Consider the following 16472-nt stretch of genomic DNA (forward strand, 5'->3'; position numbering starts at 1 on the left):
CAATGAAATTGGGATAACTCATTTATTGTATTATAAATACTACTTTGTTCAACAAATGGAATGTTAAAAGTGAGTTTATGATGGTTTTTCCAATCTAGTATCTTATTTCCAAGGTTCAAAATGTATATCTTATACTTGCGAAAACTTCAGTGTTCCGGTTACCAGGGGTGAATTAGCTCATTATGAAAATTTAAAATGGCTATATCTTTTTAACAGGGCCGAGTCGGAAAAAATGGTAAATGAAAAAAGTGTTTCTTTTGACCTCAAGAATCTTCGGTTAAAATATATGTACAAGTCAAAGACTCACCCTGTATTATACATCAAAAATATTGCAATTTTAATTGTATCAATAATTCTGAAAAAAATGGAAATACCTCTACATAAAGCAATAAATTCAAAATACACTGTTCTATTTTATTTATATTCAGTTTATATACAGAAAATTACTCAGATAAATATCTAGATAAATGTTTATAATACACAACTGAGACATCAAACTAATTCTAAGTAAATTTACGGACTGATGACTATAAATAATGTATCAACAAGCTAAGAGACGCTTTCTTCTGGTGACAAATTAACACCAGTCCGCATAACAGCCTCTAATAATAAATTATCAAATTGACAACTGATATGGCGTGTTTACTACGCACCTAATTGACAGATAGACATAAAACCTAAAGCCTGTTCCAATTGCTACAACACAATCGCTCTGAACCTGGCTGCATGCAACATAGAACGTACTGCCAACCACTCCAACATCTCTTGCTGATCATATAAAGAATATTCTTAACCTAAGCTTCGTACCAAAGATGAAAGCATATAATCACAATTATTAAATTTTTTTGGTTTTTTGTATACATGTTTATGGAGATCAGGTGGCGGCAACGACACAAATCTGTACAGAACAAATTTGACTTTGATATAATTGAATCAGATTTTCTCATAACATCAAATAAGTAGGTTACAGATTCTTAAAAATTACTTGACTATCTCTGAATTCAAAGGATGAATAAATCGAACATTTTACCATGTCTTGCTAAAACAAATTAATTTATCTTTCAAAAAAGGATACATTCGAGTAGAAACCCCACATTAAATCTATACAGGTATGTGTCTAGTTCAAAGATTGTTGCGCACAGATTTAACAACATGTATTACCATAATAAAATCAAGAGTGCCAAGTCATTCGTTGTAAACCAAGCAACACAGAATGACTATAACCTATAACTATGCAACAATGTTATAAACCCTCATTCTCTCAAACTGAATTCAGAGCTACTATAATTAGAGTAGAAAAATGACTAGGGAGACTAATTGTAACTAAATACAGTCAAGGGTTAACTTAATCATTTACAAATAAATTATAAGATCTAATGTCAATTAAAAATATGCTATTGAATACATGTTGAATTAACCATGTTATATTCACTAAATATTTTTGAAGCACATGCTCACACAATGATAAAAATATTAAAAATATATCACCAAATTTTCACTTGTAATTCAAGAAAACCTGGAGTTTATGAAGATTATATTCTAAATGAGGTTGAAGTGGCGTTACTTACTAATTACAAATGAAAAAATATTTGACATTTAAAACAGAACTATCCCTGATAATATGGGAAGTAGCTATTTGTTTCAAATACATCAGTGTTTGGTACATAGCTATTCAAGCAAATTTTTGCAAAGTAAGCTTGTATGTTTGGATAGCAGTACTAATGGTTTCATTATTGATCTTTGCTATTGTCAATATTTCAATGACATTTTTTTTCTTTAATATGTAACATTATTGAAATTGGGAGAAATAAGATTGTAAGGTACCGAGTTTGATCAAAAAACAAATATTTGTTAATACTATCAATGATTTGAAAAAGCACATGTTGAGCATTGTATCCAAAAGTCAGTTTCAATATGCAAAATGTTTGATCAGTTTCTGAATAATTCAGTTGATTTACTCTGAGAAAGTGTATCATCAATATATATATATATATATATATATACATATATATATATATATATATATATATATATATATAGATCAAATTAAGAAAAGACAATCCTTTATTTTTTAGTTGAAAGGAAATGCAAAATCAATTTGGTCCTCTAAAAATTTCATGAATCGATATTTTCAAAAAATGATGGTTTACATAATGAAGATTGAAATTTTATTATTCAGTTGAATGTTGAATCTCATCAAGTTATACAGAAGCTCAAATCTTGTGCAATATTATAGATCGTTATTTTTTGCAAAAATGGCTACGAGAAATTTCGATTGGGTTTGCGGAAACCGCCAAATCTTATCACAAATAAATCGAAGTTGACTGCGTGCATTTTACACGACAATCAGATTATCTAAAATACATTTTAACTTGAGACAAATGCCCAACATTCGAGGGTTTTCACAACGAAATCTACCGAAGGCGTCAGTGGATCGTTACCATAAGTCTTACACATTTCTGTGCGGCCCAAGTAGAGGTCGCCGTCCAACCAGAGACCGAATTTTCCATCTCCAGCTCCAATACTCAAGCTCTCGTTGTTCCCTTTGATAAAATAGAGATTCTCGCCGGTCCAATTGTATACTTGAAATTCCGGACTGAATCTGAACAAAAGAGACTCGCCCGTTCCATAAAAATGTTCTGAAACTTGTAGTGTGCAAGATGTCAAAGCACCAAATACCTGAAGAAAAAAACATTATTATAAAGCTAGTTGAATTCAAGTAATAACCTTCGTCGCATAAGGGGTACCTTTCTACAACACTTATTAATGTGAAATAATCGTACTTACATTATTGTCAGTGTCTTCAATAACAAGCAAAATTGGCGATTCCAGTTTGTACATCTTCCTATACATAGAATTAAGGCTAAATCCGTGTTGACTAGTGCTAAAAACAAGGGTCCATGCATATCCTTCTGCTCTGGCTGGCAGGTGGCGGCACAAGTTTTCACGATGTTCGTACGTCAGTATTTCCGTGTTTCCTATTAGATCGGGAGGTGTCAATTCAACGTCCAACGAGGGAGCCGCGGAGCACAGGAAAGCCTTGCGATATTCCTCTGACATGGGTAACACCTGTGGAAGATGACTCATTCAGTAAAACGGTATCGAAAAGTATTTTTATTCGAGACGCTTTCTTCGACAACAGAAGTCAGAGTTTGAGGTTAAGCTTAACACGGACTGGTTGTCATTTCAACTTTGGTAAATATTCTATGGTTACCTTTGGAATAGCGACATCTACTCAAACTTCCATCTGATAACTATTGCCAAGAAAACGTTGATTTTTTGTGTAGCAGGTCTTATTATAAACAACATTCCCATTATCTATCATCACCTTAAATAAAATTGGGGAGGTTTCTACTATCGACATTAGTTGAAATGGAAAATACCTACATCTTGAAGTAAAATTGTGAGCAAATGTTTTGAATATGTATTTAAAAGTAATCAGTAATGTGACAGGAAAGCAGGACAATCAAATGTATAAGGGATTAAAGTAGATACCGTTAAACTACAGAAAGAAAGTTTTCCTAAATTATCACCTCTACGCCACTGATTGAACAGGAATTCTACCTCAACACATCAAAAAGCGTAACACTTTCTATTCGCAACATTATGAGAATATTACTTTTTCGTAATGAAGGTTTTTTGTAAACGAATTCGATTGATTGAAGTTTATAATCTCACCTCAGTCGTTTGTTGACTTTCAATCTTGCCATACTTGCTATTGACCTCACTTACGTTCGAATTAAAATCACAACACGGTATACACTTAAATATGAACGTCTTAAAACATCCTATAAATGACCGAGTAAGCACGTCTGATAACATATTGTCATTGAGTTAAACTAAAGATGTTATACTATTCTCGAAAGTACTTAAAACAAATCCTTACGAATTTTCCTGTTTCGCAATCGAGTAATGATGGATAAAAGCCGCAGAAAGAATATTGTTACTTGTTACTCACTTCATTTGTTATTTTCAATTACCTTTGTTCGTTGATAACGTCCCGAAATATAATTAAATTTTTTCATTAATTTTTCAGAACTCAATTCATTGTGTCATTTAATTATGGAAGATAGCGTTTTTATGGCTTATGGTTTAAATACACTAGAAATGCATTAAAATTGTGAATCGAATGGTTATTCGTTTCTGTCAATTAATCACTTGACATTTTGTCTATGTTTAACTGTTAATGTTTTTATTTTTCACCCCTATTTACTAAAATCTACCGTCCATATATACGACATTCAACTAAACGATTGATTATTTCAAATTAATTTTATCGGGAAAAATACTATTGTAGGGAATGATCTAAAAAATAAAACGCTAAGTTGTGTGCAAATCATTTACTATTTTGATTTAGAAGAAAAAGTCGAGAAAATCACCGTCTTGGCGTCAAGAGCTTTCGAGCTCTCATTATTCATGCACCAGAAAAGTATATATGAGATTGATTTATTATTATTATCTGTCAATTTATCTAGAAGGCTTCTGATAATACCATAGAGTAAAAAACATAGATAGAGGGATAATACGAAATTTTTACGTGACCCCAAAATATATATATTTTGAAATCCATAATTTTACTTTATCATTATGAATGTATATTATATTCAATGAAATATATTTATTTGAGTGATTCCTGATTAAATATACAAATTTGAATATTTGGAATTCGATATTTTCTTTAATTGTCGAATTAAAAAAAATTGAAGTCGAGGAATGATATCCTCCAAAAATTAGCAGGATCTTCATGGGGTGCTGATGCCAACACTCTTCGTACAGCAGCCTTGGCCTTGGTTTTTTCTGCTGCTGAATACTGTTGTTCTGTTTGGTTTAATAGTGCTCATGTTCATAAAATTGATGCACAGCTTAAAGTTTCTATGAGAATTATTAGTGGGACTATTAGATCTACTCCTTTAGATTGGTTACCGGTGCTATCACATATAGTTCCGCCTCATATTCGTAGACAGGTTGCAGTCAAGAAATCTTGGGATAAATTTCATTTCTACCCGAACTCATTTCCAATTTTATCCTATTTCCCAGATTCTAGAACTGCTAGATTGAAATCACGCAAACCTTTATGGACTAATACCTTCCTTGAATCCAATGAAAGCGACAAGGAAATTTGGCGTTCGGGATGGACTTCTTTCTAACGTTGTAATAATACCCTCTTCAAATGGCATTCTATTGATAGCCCACTATGTGAGTGTGGTGTAGAAGAGACCATTGACCACTTGGTGAATGATTGTCCGATTTATAAATTTTATGATGGTTTCCAAGCTATCCATTCAGTTTCAGATTCTTTTTTAGAATGGGTAGTTAACTTCAAATCGATATAATGAAAACTAATATTTAGTACTCCTTTCTGCTTCTTTTGTTTTTTGTTTTAGGATCCAATTGGAAATTATAGAGTCGTCAACCGAAAAGAGAGGATAAAGAAAATTTTGTTTTGGTTGAAGAGGAAGTCCTTCAATATAAATTATGTAAACGTTTACACAAACCAGTCACTACACCGATACGGGGAGACAGAGTTTTTGCTGGGGTTTTTATCTGTTCTCTTGTATCATACGTTGAAATGTATGATGCCCCGTTACATTTCCTCTGCTAATACTGAGATTCATCGACACATATGCTTGATTATATTTTGTTTTGCTCTTTCTCAAAAGAATATATATATATATACAGGGTGAGTCTTTGACTTGTACATATATTTTAACCGAAGGTTCTTGAGGTCAAAAGAAACACTTTTTTCATTTACCATTTTTTCCGATTCGGCCCTGTTAAAAAGATATAGCCATTTTAAATTTTCAAAATGAGCTAATTCACCCCTGAAAACCGGAACACTGAAGTTTTCTCAAGCATAAGATATACCTCTTGAACCTTGGAAATAAGCTACTAAATTAGAAAAACCATCATAAACTCACGTTTAACATTCCATTTGTTGAACAAAGTAGTGTTTATAATCAAATAAATGAGTTATTCCAATTTCGTTGACGCTAAAGATTAAATATTCTTCTCTTGATTTCTATTTCATTTTCGATAATTATAACGAATTGAGCTCGCTACCACCCATATTAGCTCTGATACTCATATCCATTCATTCATTATATTTCATTTATATGATATCGTTGTTTATTTTTCGTGCAAGAATTAACCTTAAAATCTCAAATAAATAATATTCATCTATGAAAGATCTAACACAGACTATAGTAATCTGTGGTTTTAAGTTTGAATTTCAAATTTCGAGTGATGCCAAATATAAACACAGCAGTTCGGTTCGAATAATCTATGTTCTAAGTTCTAACCTAAAATTTTCATTTACAGTTTACACTGTTATTGTTATAAGATATTTGTTATGAAATGAAGCATTTGATTTGTTCCAACTATCTCATAAAAATATTGAAATGCATCAATATTTTTGAAACCATCAGTATGAAAATATGGAAATATGTAAAATATTCTGGCTCTGTAATCAATGGAAAATGTTAGACTCCACTTGTAATCAAATTTGTTGTTAATGTGTACCTACATTATAGCCAACTTTACTACTTAATTCATCTTGATTTTGGCATTGAAAATAAATGAGAAGTATTCAATGTAAATATCCACAATAGAATATTTGGTTTCTTTCAACTCACCTAATTTGTTTTCACATTAAAACAATTATGGCCCTCTTGGAAGTATGTCAATCATAAGCTCTTAGGATGAATTTATGGAATAGCAAAAGAATAAAAGTATTCAATCTCAATCACATGAAAATTTGTCTAGTATGTACCTAGTCCTAGTGATATGTTTCGATGTGAGTTTGAATGAGCCGAAGAAGAATACAGTATTGTTCGATAGCAGCAGTCTTTAGTGGGATATTGATTGTTGTCATTATAATGGGACTATTTTGTGAAAACTTTTTTAAACATGGGTTTTATGAATAATCTGGACTTTTCAAAAAGAATGTTGATTTTAGTGAAGTATCTTCTTATTATCAGAGCTGTGCCAAAGCTCAGTGATTTTTAATCAAATCGAGGAGTTGAGGTCAGCTTATTCAAATAACTTCATTTTCAAACTAAGTTGGCTAGTACTTCAATTCTTAAATCTGAGACATGACTTCATAGTAAATATTCATTTCTGTGGTTTTTTTTTCCACAATAGAACAGAGTTGCATTCAGCCAAAGTACCCAATTTTTTGAATTTCACAGATAATTTTTTTTTTTAAGATCAAGTTATTCGAAAACGGCGCTTTGTACGAGAAAATATGAAGAATACTTTTATTTTTTAAATTAGCCAAATATTCTTCAATGAACGTTCAAATTACTATTAAGAGTTGGTTTCTTCGAATTTCTGGTATTTTTATGGTATGTTATGTTCATAACAAAGAAACAGAAGAATGTGTATGGAATCTGGTGTTCGGAGAAGATGTATCACATCAAAAAAAAGCTATATTTCAAAAATCATTTCCTTCGATACAACCCTTTTACGAGATATAGCCGAAAATCACATTTTTTTAACGATTTTCAACAGCCTGTATCTTTTTAACCGGGCCGAATCGGAAAAAATGGTAAAGGAAAAAAGTGTTTCTTTTGACCTCAGGAATCTTGGGTTAAAATATATGTACAAGTCAAAGACTCACCCTGTATATATATATATATACACAACTGTGTGAAATTAAAAAAAAAAAAAAAAAAAAAAATATATATATATATATATATATATATATATATATATATATATATATATATATTGTCGAATTTATAGTAAGCAGAATATTTATTATTTTCTGTAACTGCCTGCTGAAATCCAAGCTTTGGCACCTATTGCGCTCCTAGTATACCTAGTCTCTAGGTCTAGATGTTTCCGTTCGATAGTTATCGTGTTTACAGCTGGACATACGGACATAATTGACCACGGCTCAAAATTTGAAAATTGCAAACGAAATGACAAAGAATTTGGTTTGGAGAACGAGAGCTCAAAAATAAAAACGAAATCAACCTAACAATCCTTGATATTAGGTGTGTTTATTAGAAGCGTATATCAACTTCCTTTTACTTAAGCAATGTTTCTTATGAAAACCTCACTCATAACCCGATTCGATGAACTTATCAGAAACTGCAATGGAAGTGTACATTTAAACATCTACCTGTTGCCTGGTATAGAGATTTTAACAGAATCGTGAATAAAATGTTGTTTTATCATTTATGAATATTTATTTCTATTGTTCGAATGAATGAAGTTATTTTTATCTTTGCTCGAAATTACCGATACAAAAAAGCTAAGTGACAACACGAATTCATTATGGTCCAATTGAAATTCAATGCATCTATTGAGGTATGTAGTTGATACACAATAATTTATAACAGAAAAGTGAGTATAAAAACCATAAAGTGATTCTAATTTTTATTTGAGTGTCGGGGTGGTAGATGGATATCACAAATATATGGGAGCATGCATCTTTATACAATAATATCAGTTGAAATATTGTTAGCTATCTTCAATTTCATCGTTATCTGAAAGGGAAAAACCGGACAAACATTTAGCCAGACCTAAAATCAAAATCTCATTTTATTAAGTTCTTTATTGGTAGAAATTATAACCCTCATTATACTTCACTTATATGTGACAAAATATACTCCCTCCACATAATATTGTGCCGCTGTGAAAAATATAGAGTATTGGAGACTAATGGCTTCGATGAAACTGATATAAAAAAACTAATTTGAATTTTATTTAAGATGGAGAATTCTCACGTACCCATTTATATCCATTCTGAGGGCTCACAGAAATTTTATGCAAAGAAAAGTTACTATACGGTATCATTCCTTATAATAATAGCATGAAAATCCTATCCATAAAATGAATATCTGTGCTTGGATCTCAGTTTCAAAATCGAGAAAATTTTTCACTTAGAAGAAATACTGCAATTTGATACCATGATTTCCTTTTTTACAATAGGGTAGCTCAATTCACATCGAAAAAATTATAAAAGAGATATTACGTTGCGCGATTTGAACTCGGGGTTATTCGTTCCGAAATTCAAATAAACTTGACATACATTCAAAATTACAAAGTATTCAAGCAAGGACTCTACGGTGGAAAATATTGAATTTAGTATTATTTAATTGGTTTTCAGCTCTTGAAGGAAAAATGGATTGAGGTAGAACAACATGTTGTTGTATACATTCTTATAAATTTTTAAATTCAATTTTTGAATTCTAAGTTTTCTAAAACAAGAAAATGGGGAAGCAGTGACGCCAAGGCAGTAGCTTTCAAGCACTTGTTAATTGGTGCATGAATGAATAGCGCTCAAACTTCTGACTGAAACAGTGCTTTCCTCATTTTGTTTTCAATATTCTTCAATCTCTTGTGATTCTGATGATGCTATTACCACACAATTCTGCAAAAAGCTCGAAAATTTTATTCTTTATGCAGAACACGCAAAATTTCTGTCGGATCTGTTATCAAAGAAATATATTTCTTTTCGATGTCTTTATGAATTTTACTTATGACGCCCCTTTGTTCAAAGCTTGAAATAGAATCGTATTGGTAATCACTGAAATATTGAGTATTACTCTTCTGAAATTATTCTTGAATTTTCTATGGTGTGTTATTTCATTTCAACACCCAAAATCTCAACTCTGTTTTGTGTTTACGAAAATATTGGCTAATTTTTTCCCAATATTCTTCTTGAATATTCTATAATTTTGGTTATGCAAACAAAAAATGTTTCTTTGAATTTTCATTTTATATCCCATCAATGGATATTTTCATCACGGTCAAAACTGCACCGAAGAAATTAACAAAAAAAGAACAAAATAAAACCAAATTCCGAATATCCACATTTACAGAACCCCTAGTACGATTTTGTCAAGTTTCAACATCTGAACCTACCCTGGAAATTTTAAATTTTTAGATCCTTTCGTTAAAAGTTATCGTTTCCGACCATTCCCGTTTCATAATTCGAAATTACAGACATTCGGTGAACGGAGCACTGAAAATTTCAAAAGGTTTTTTTTTTTTTCATCATAATAAGTACCGTGTCACAATAATAAAAATTCATTGAAATTTCTGTCATGGTATGATGATAATAAATGAAAGTCATGCATTCACGAAACTAGATCCTAGTCTCTGTGGAAATACCTAATGAAATATAAATACATACATATATTGTATAGACTCACTAACTTTTAAGCTGTGGTCTAGTCGGCTTTCCACCTGATGTGTCGCCTACAATTACGGTAGGCCTCTAGAGCTTTCTAGGTTGTAGATTTTGAGTCCATGCTAAGCCTACTTAAAACTATCTTCATTGAAATTCAGTGAAAAAATTGAGGACCGTTTCACAAACAATTTTCAAATGAAGGAAGGTTAGTTGAGGCCACGCATTTAGTTTTTCAATTGAAATAAGTTTTCCAATGAATATATTAAAATCAAACCGTATTTAATGGATTCGGTCCTGAATTGAAGGGAATTCATTATCAAATGAAATGAAACAAAACTCCATTTCCATATTTATGGCAATTAAGATTCGTTTAATTCAATTTAAAACCAAATCGATCGATAGTGCTGCCTTTTTTCACTAACTAAAAGGATGAGATACCTTAACCGAACACCGTACCTGAGGAATTTAAAATACCGCAGAAATAGTCGCGTCTAACAAAACAAACACAAGATATAAATAGGAAGGAAAGAAACACACAAAAACGTTCAGATTTCGCGACCAAAACAAGCCAAACTCACCATTCCGGATAGAATTGGCAAAATCGTCGAAACAGTTGAAAACTGCAGAACCACCTAATACTAGGCGCACTATCACATCTCGCATACCTGTCTCACGAATCTCGTGTAAGACATAAACGCAAAGTTACCTCTCCCGCATTGAAAATATCAAAACAATAACATCGTACTGCACTGCTCCTAAGAATAGAGCAGACTGCAGAGGAGGCTTCCCAGATACAAGTATTATTGGCGGACCGGTTGACTAAAGGGATTGCTATTTGAACGTAATGAACCGTTCACACGAGGCCACTTGATGAGCCATATTTCGCTGAGTCAAGCCACTGAGCCAGTCGAATGAGGATATTTGCATTAAAACCAGCGAATGTTAACCCTTGCAATATTGTTACCCCATGATCTATCAGGGCAAAATAATCTTATCCGTTGCTGAACTATACGGGGCGATTTGATTTGAAGAAGACAAAATTTTGAAAATTACTAAATTTCACATTATGATTTAGTATTTCCTTTAATCTGAAAGAATATTTTAAAACGTTCAAAAATCTTCTCAGAAAAAAAAATTAAAACAAGGATTTTTTCCCCCGCCGACTAGAAGCTTGAATCCTCGGGTCCCCTTCATCAGATAATAATTTAGTTACCTACATTCAACATTTCAATTTCACGATCATTCGTTGACAAATTTTCAGATATTTTTTATTTGAAACCTCGGGAAATTCCATTATTATTGGAAATTCTTGATATTTCAGAATTGTATAAAATAAGTTGGTAGGCAAGACATATATAAATTTTTCTAAAAAACTATGCATTTCATGGTATAATGAAGCAATTTAACTCCGGAGAATGTTGCAAAGTATGGTGTCCCAGATTACTGATGTGTTTGGAGATATCTCATCAATACACTATACAAAATAGAGGAAAATACTCAGTGGAATCCTTTTTACCGTTAAAGACGTAAATATCGGGTTTATTCCAAATATCTGAAGAAAGGTAAGTTAAGCATATGAAACTTCGAATGAACTTGGATTAATTTATTTCATGTGATTTAAAATTTCAATAAGAAATGGGGGATTTCCATAAGAAAAAAATTAATCTTTATTCATTGGTCCTTTTTTTGGTACATTTCCGAACAATTTGAAATGTAGCTCTAATGGTATGGACTATAATGTCCGAAAATTTTAGCGTTCAACCGTAATGGAGCGTTGCGTTAATGGTGAGACACCCTGTATATCTTAATTTGTTCTGTGGTCCCTGTAGAAAAGCAGCTGTAGATTGATAAGTGATCCATTCAACCTCATTATATGGATTGTCGTTATACAAAAGCCAAAAATGTCTTAGACCAGCTGTAATTGCCCCATTATTTATGAATGGTAGGTAATACTACTTCGGTAGCTGCCGGTATCATAATCACCCAAAAGAAAGACGGCTCACGTCAAGGTGAGTTTGATGGAGGTACTCGACGATTAGCCAATCTTCAAATGGTTTGGTGGGAATTAAAGTTCAAGGGGGATCTGAGGAAGCTAAGCGACGAATCTTTTGTTGTTACTGTACCTAATCGTTGTTTCGTGAACGATCGTATTATATCACACTATGATCGGCTAGAGTCGTAACTCGAATCTCATCAAATGATTTGATTATGCGGGGTTTGTAAGTGACATTGAAATAGAAATAATTTCGATGATTTTAAGCAGAATCTTTCAACTTTTACTAACTTTTTGTCTTACCGTTTCTACCCAACTTACTGTCCTTACTTTACTGCTTGAGATCTACCTCAAAGAATTTCGTCCTAATAAATATGACCAACTTTTACCTATTTCACGAGTAGTACTGTTGAAACAAGTTTTTTTATTGTACCTACTGTAATGGATTTTTAATCGAAATATATCAAAATCATTACTTTTTATTAAAAGAAATATATTCAGTAATTTTATAAATCAAATCAAAATACAATCTAAATTCAAGTAAAGATAAACTCCGTTTGTTTCAAATGTTTCCGTTGGAAATATTTCAGATATATGTTGATAAATTTATTTAATTGGTTTTTGGAAATATGATTACAACAAAGGGACGTTAAAATAATAGGATGACTTTGAAGGATGAGAAATGTCATTGAGAAAATTTTAAGATGGTCGAGTTCAATTAGTTTTCTAACTCAAAACTGATTAGAAAACATTAGAAATATGGAAAGAGTGACTGATTTGGAGTTTTGGATATAAAGGAGTGAGACAATAGAATACAAGACTAATAATGGAAATAGCGAGGACCTTGGATTGAAGGACAGTAATCGAGATGAATGATATTAGAAATTGAGTTAGGTAGTTAAGTTTCTTTGTTGTTCGAACATTTATATTTGAATACGTTATTTTTGAACTCAACTCAGACAAAATTTAAAATAAAAAGAATAATTTGAAAATAAAATATTATTATTGGATCTATTAATAAAAAAAAAATTAAAATTTGATAATAATATTTACCCATAACCCTACCTATTTGTTATAAGAGACTCAAAACTTTCGGAACCAACTCTTTTGAAATTCCAATCACCTATATTAGAATTGGACATGAAAACTAGAAGAAATGACTCGATAAGCAATTCATTGAGAAGGCTCAAGAAGATTTTAGCGTATAAACTTCTGAAAAACTGAATTTCTGTAGACCTCCTTTCCTTTCTAGAATTCAATAAATCACAAAAAAAATCGTGTGCCAATTTCAAACAGAACGAGGAGTAAAAAATAAAAAACTATTAGATTAGATTAGAGTATGAAGAATGGAAAAAATAAAATAGAAGAGGATCAAACCTTGAGTTCAATGAAAACGATTTTGTTGAAACCTCTGTAGAGATAAGATTCCAAGGAAGTGACATGTGATAATTTACATACAAATGCATAGGTTTCCTTAATCGGAAATTTACTTATAAGAAGAGGATTTGGTCAAGGATTCTACATGCAGTACAAAAATAGGAATAAAAACTTCAAGATATAGGAGGAAAATTTCGAAGGCTTATCAATAAACTTATGGAAACATTAGAAAGATAATTCGAGAATCCGAATTAAATTATCAATGTTTCATAAAGGGATAAACAATTAGATCATTGCATTTTTCCAGACCTATAGTCTTTAGGCGGAAGTGAATTATTCCCGCCAATTTTCTATGAGAACCTTTTTTTTTCATTATTTAACATATAGAACTGAATGTAAAGTGATCAAAATTGATCATGAAAGTATCAAATGTTAATTGTTTGTATAACTCACGTGCCACATTGTTTTAATGTCCAAATCTTTAGACAAATCCAATCTTTATTGATTGCGACGCGCAGGAATTCTACGATATGCAAATGTTAAGCAATTCTTGCAAGCAGGTTTTCGAAATCGAATCAAGAGAGTTACATTTTCTCCTTTAACGATTCTAAAGGTTTGTTATTAGATATAATAACCCAAGGCGCCTATCGTCCGCAAAAAACATCGAACCTAGGACTAGTGTTCGGTTTTTTCCATGGTCACAGTTGCGTTTGAGTTTAGTGGACGAAGGCATTCCGAAAAATTGAAGGTCAAACTCTCGACTGAGGCGATAAATAAGAAAGAGAAAACGTTCGGGCAGATTGATATGCGGGCGTATTATTTATTAATTACCAGAGACTAGTCGAATAGAGGATGAAACGAGATTAGATAGGCGATACTCATACAGCTCCAGGGTATATCTTGATCTATAATAACTATATTATGCTAATCTAAAACTAACATCGAACATTTATTATTACGACATTCTTTGAGAAGCCACTACATGTGTTGTTTTGGATTATTGAGTATTTTCGGAAGATATCGACCTTCTATTCTTTAGATGAAATCTCTTAGTGTATTTTGTTCAATCTTATTTTCTATTTCTCCCAATTTTTATTGTTTGGATTCAGAAGTATTTCTTCAAATAAATTTTGTAGGAAATTATTCAGCACAAATTCTGCATTCTAAAAAAAATGTTCGCATTCAACTGAATAGTGGTATTATATAACTGTGGAATTTTTAAGCGATTTATTCGTGAGGGTCAACTGTATCGATCGTATCATTTTTAAGCAATTTCAATGTTCAAACAGAAGGCATAAAGAAAAAGTGAAAACTCTACAGTAAAATCATATCTCAATATATTCTGAAATCTCTAGATATGTTACAAGTCATATCTCGTATCGAAACTTATCTAAAACTAAGACGACGTCTAAATGTATAAATTAGGATAACACAAAAAGTATTTCCTAAAATATAATATATTAAATACTCTGTGTGCCTCACAACATACCTACTAAATAATTGAAATATATTCTCCGTTTTAGTGGAGTCCTCCTCTTATTTCTTAGGAATAGTGTATTTTTATCTTTGTTTTCAGATTTTTTTTTATATTGCAGTTTGTGTCTTGTCTATAAATAAATTGAGGGAAATATCTAGATGTCTCAATATACAGGGTGGCCATTTGAAAACGAAACAGACGAGATCACAGACAAAATAAAGTTTTTCGATAGAAATGCTCGGACAGGTCGATTTCTGTTTCGAGGGGGACAACTTAAGATGTAGGTTACGGACGCATAGCGCTTCAACCCTTGCTGCTACAACCCCCACCCCCAATTTTTGAATAGGGAAGATGGGGTGAGTGATACCTCAATTTAAAGGTATTTTTATACTGATTTCAGCACAGTAATTGTTTTTTCATTTTATGCATTAGTTCTCGAAATATTCATGCGTTAGTTAGTTAGGAAGGAAGCCACAGTCATGGTAGTTTTGAAGCTCAAAATGTCGATTTTTCACAAAACACTACAAGTGCCATGAAAACACCACTTCATTTTCAAATACTTAGTTAAGAATATTTCGAGAACTAATGCATAAAATGAAAAAACAATTACTGTGCTGAAATCAGTATAAAAATACCTTTCAAATGAGGTATCACTCACCCCATCTTCCCTATTCAAAATTTGGGGGTGAGGGTTGTAGTAGCAAGGGTTGAAGCGCTATGCGTCCGTAACCTACATCTTAAGTTGTCCCCCTCGAAACAGAAATCGACCTGTCCGAGCATTTCTATCGAAAAACTTTATTTCGTCTGTAATCTCGTCTGTTTCGTTTTCAAATGGCCACCCTGTATATATATCTTGATATATGTTCGAAAATTTGTCATGTTAATAATTCTTGGTTGACAAGAAAAATGTCAGGTTATTTTGAACAAAACCACTTCTTAAAACAAGGCCGACTAGTTTCGATTTGAATCAAACATTATCTTCAGGACTCACCAGGAGGAAAAAAAAAACAAAATCTTTTACAATATTGCATAAATCGCAAAAGATTTTGTATTTTTCATTGTAGAGCCCTGAAGATGATTTTTAATCAAAATCGAAACCAATCGGGCTTGTTTTAAGACGTAGTTTTGTTTCAATCTGATCTTTTTTATGCGCCCAACAATTATTGAATATCAAACCTACATTAATTTTTGTAATCTAGAAACACATCAAAAAATTAAATTATTCCCAAGTCTACGGTTATCGAAATATATTTAAGATTTTTCTATTATAAATCAAATTTATATTAACCGTTTGACAACAAGTAGGCCGATATTTAAATTAGACCGTCCCACAAAATGATCACTCTAAATTCCTGTTCACATAACATCGCTAATTCAGGATAATTTAATAAAGAACAGATAGTTGACGATTTTTTCAAAAGGAAATCGATGTATAATTACAATTGATTCACTGTTGGTTTGAATTCAATGAAACATTTACGTAA

The 16472-nt window shown here is 31.8% G+C and overlaps 1 protein-coding gene across 4 annotated transcripts in view; it reads right to left on the reverse strand.

Annotated features, from left to right (window-relative positions):
- Positions 1 to 393: 393 nt before the first annotated feature.
- LOC123678486 (nuclear receptor coactivator 7) overlaps positions 394 to 16472 on the reverse strand; it is a 275490-nt gene continuing 259411 nt past the window's right edge. For all 4 annotated transcript variants that reach the window (XM_045615528.1, XM_045615525.1, XM_045615524.1 and 1 more), the window contains 2 exons: positions 2788 to 3069; positions 394 to 2679 (listed from right to left, as the gene is read on the reverse strand). In XM_045615528.1, the coding sequence (XP_045471484.1) occupies positions 2368 to 2679; positions 2788 to 3069 (594 nt within the window). In that variant the 3' untranslated portion in view covers positions 394 to 2367. The remainder of the gene's footprint in view (positions 2680 to 2787; positions 3070 to 16472) is intronic.

This window comes from Harmonia axyridis, chromosome 4 (genome assembly GCF_914767665.1).
Source record: "Harmonia axyridis chromosome 4, icHarAxyr1.1, whole genome shotgun sequence".
Lineage (NCBI taxonomy): Eukaryota > Metazoa > Arthropoda > Insecta > Coleoptera > Coccinellidae > Harmonia > Harmonia axyridis.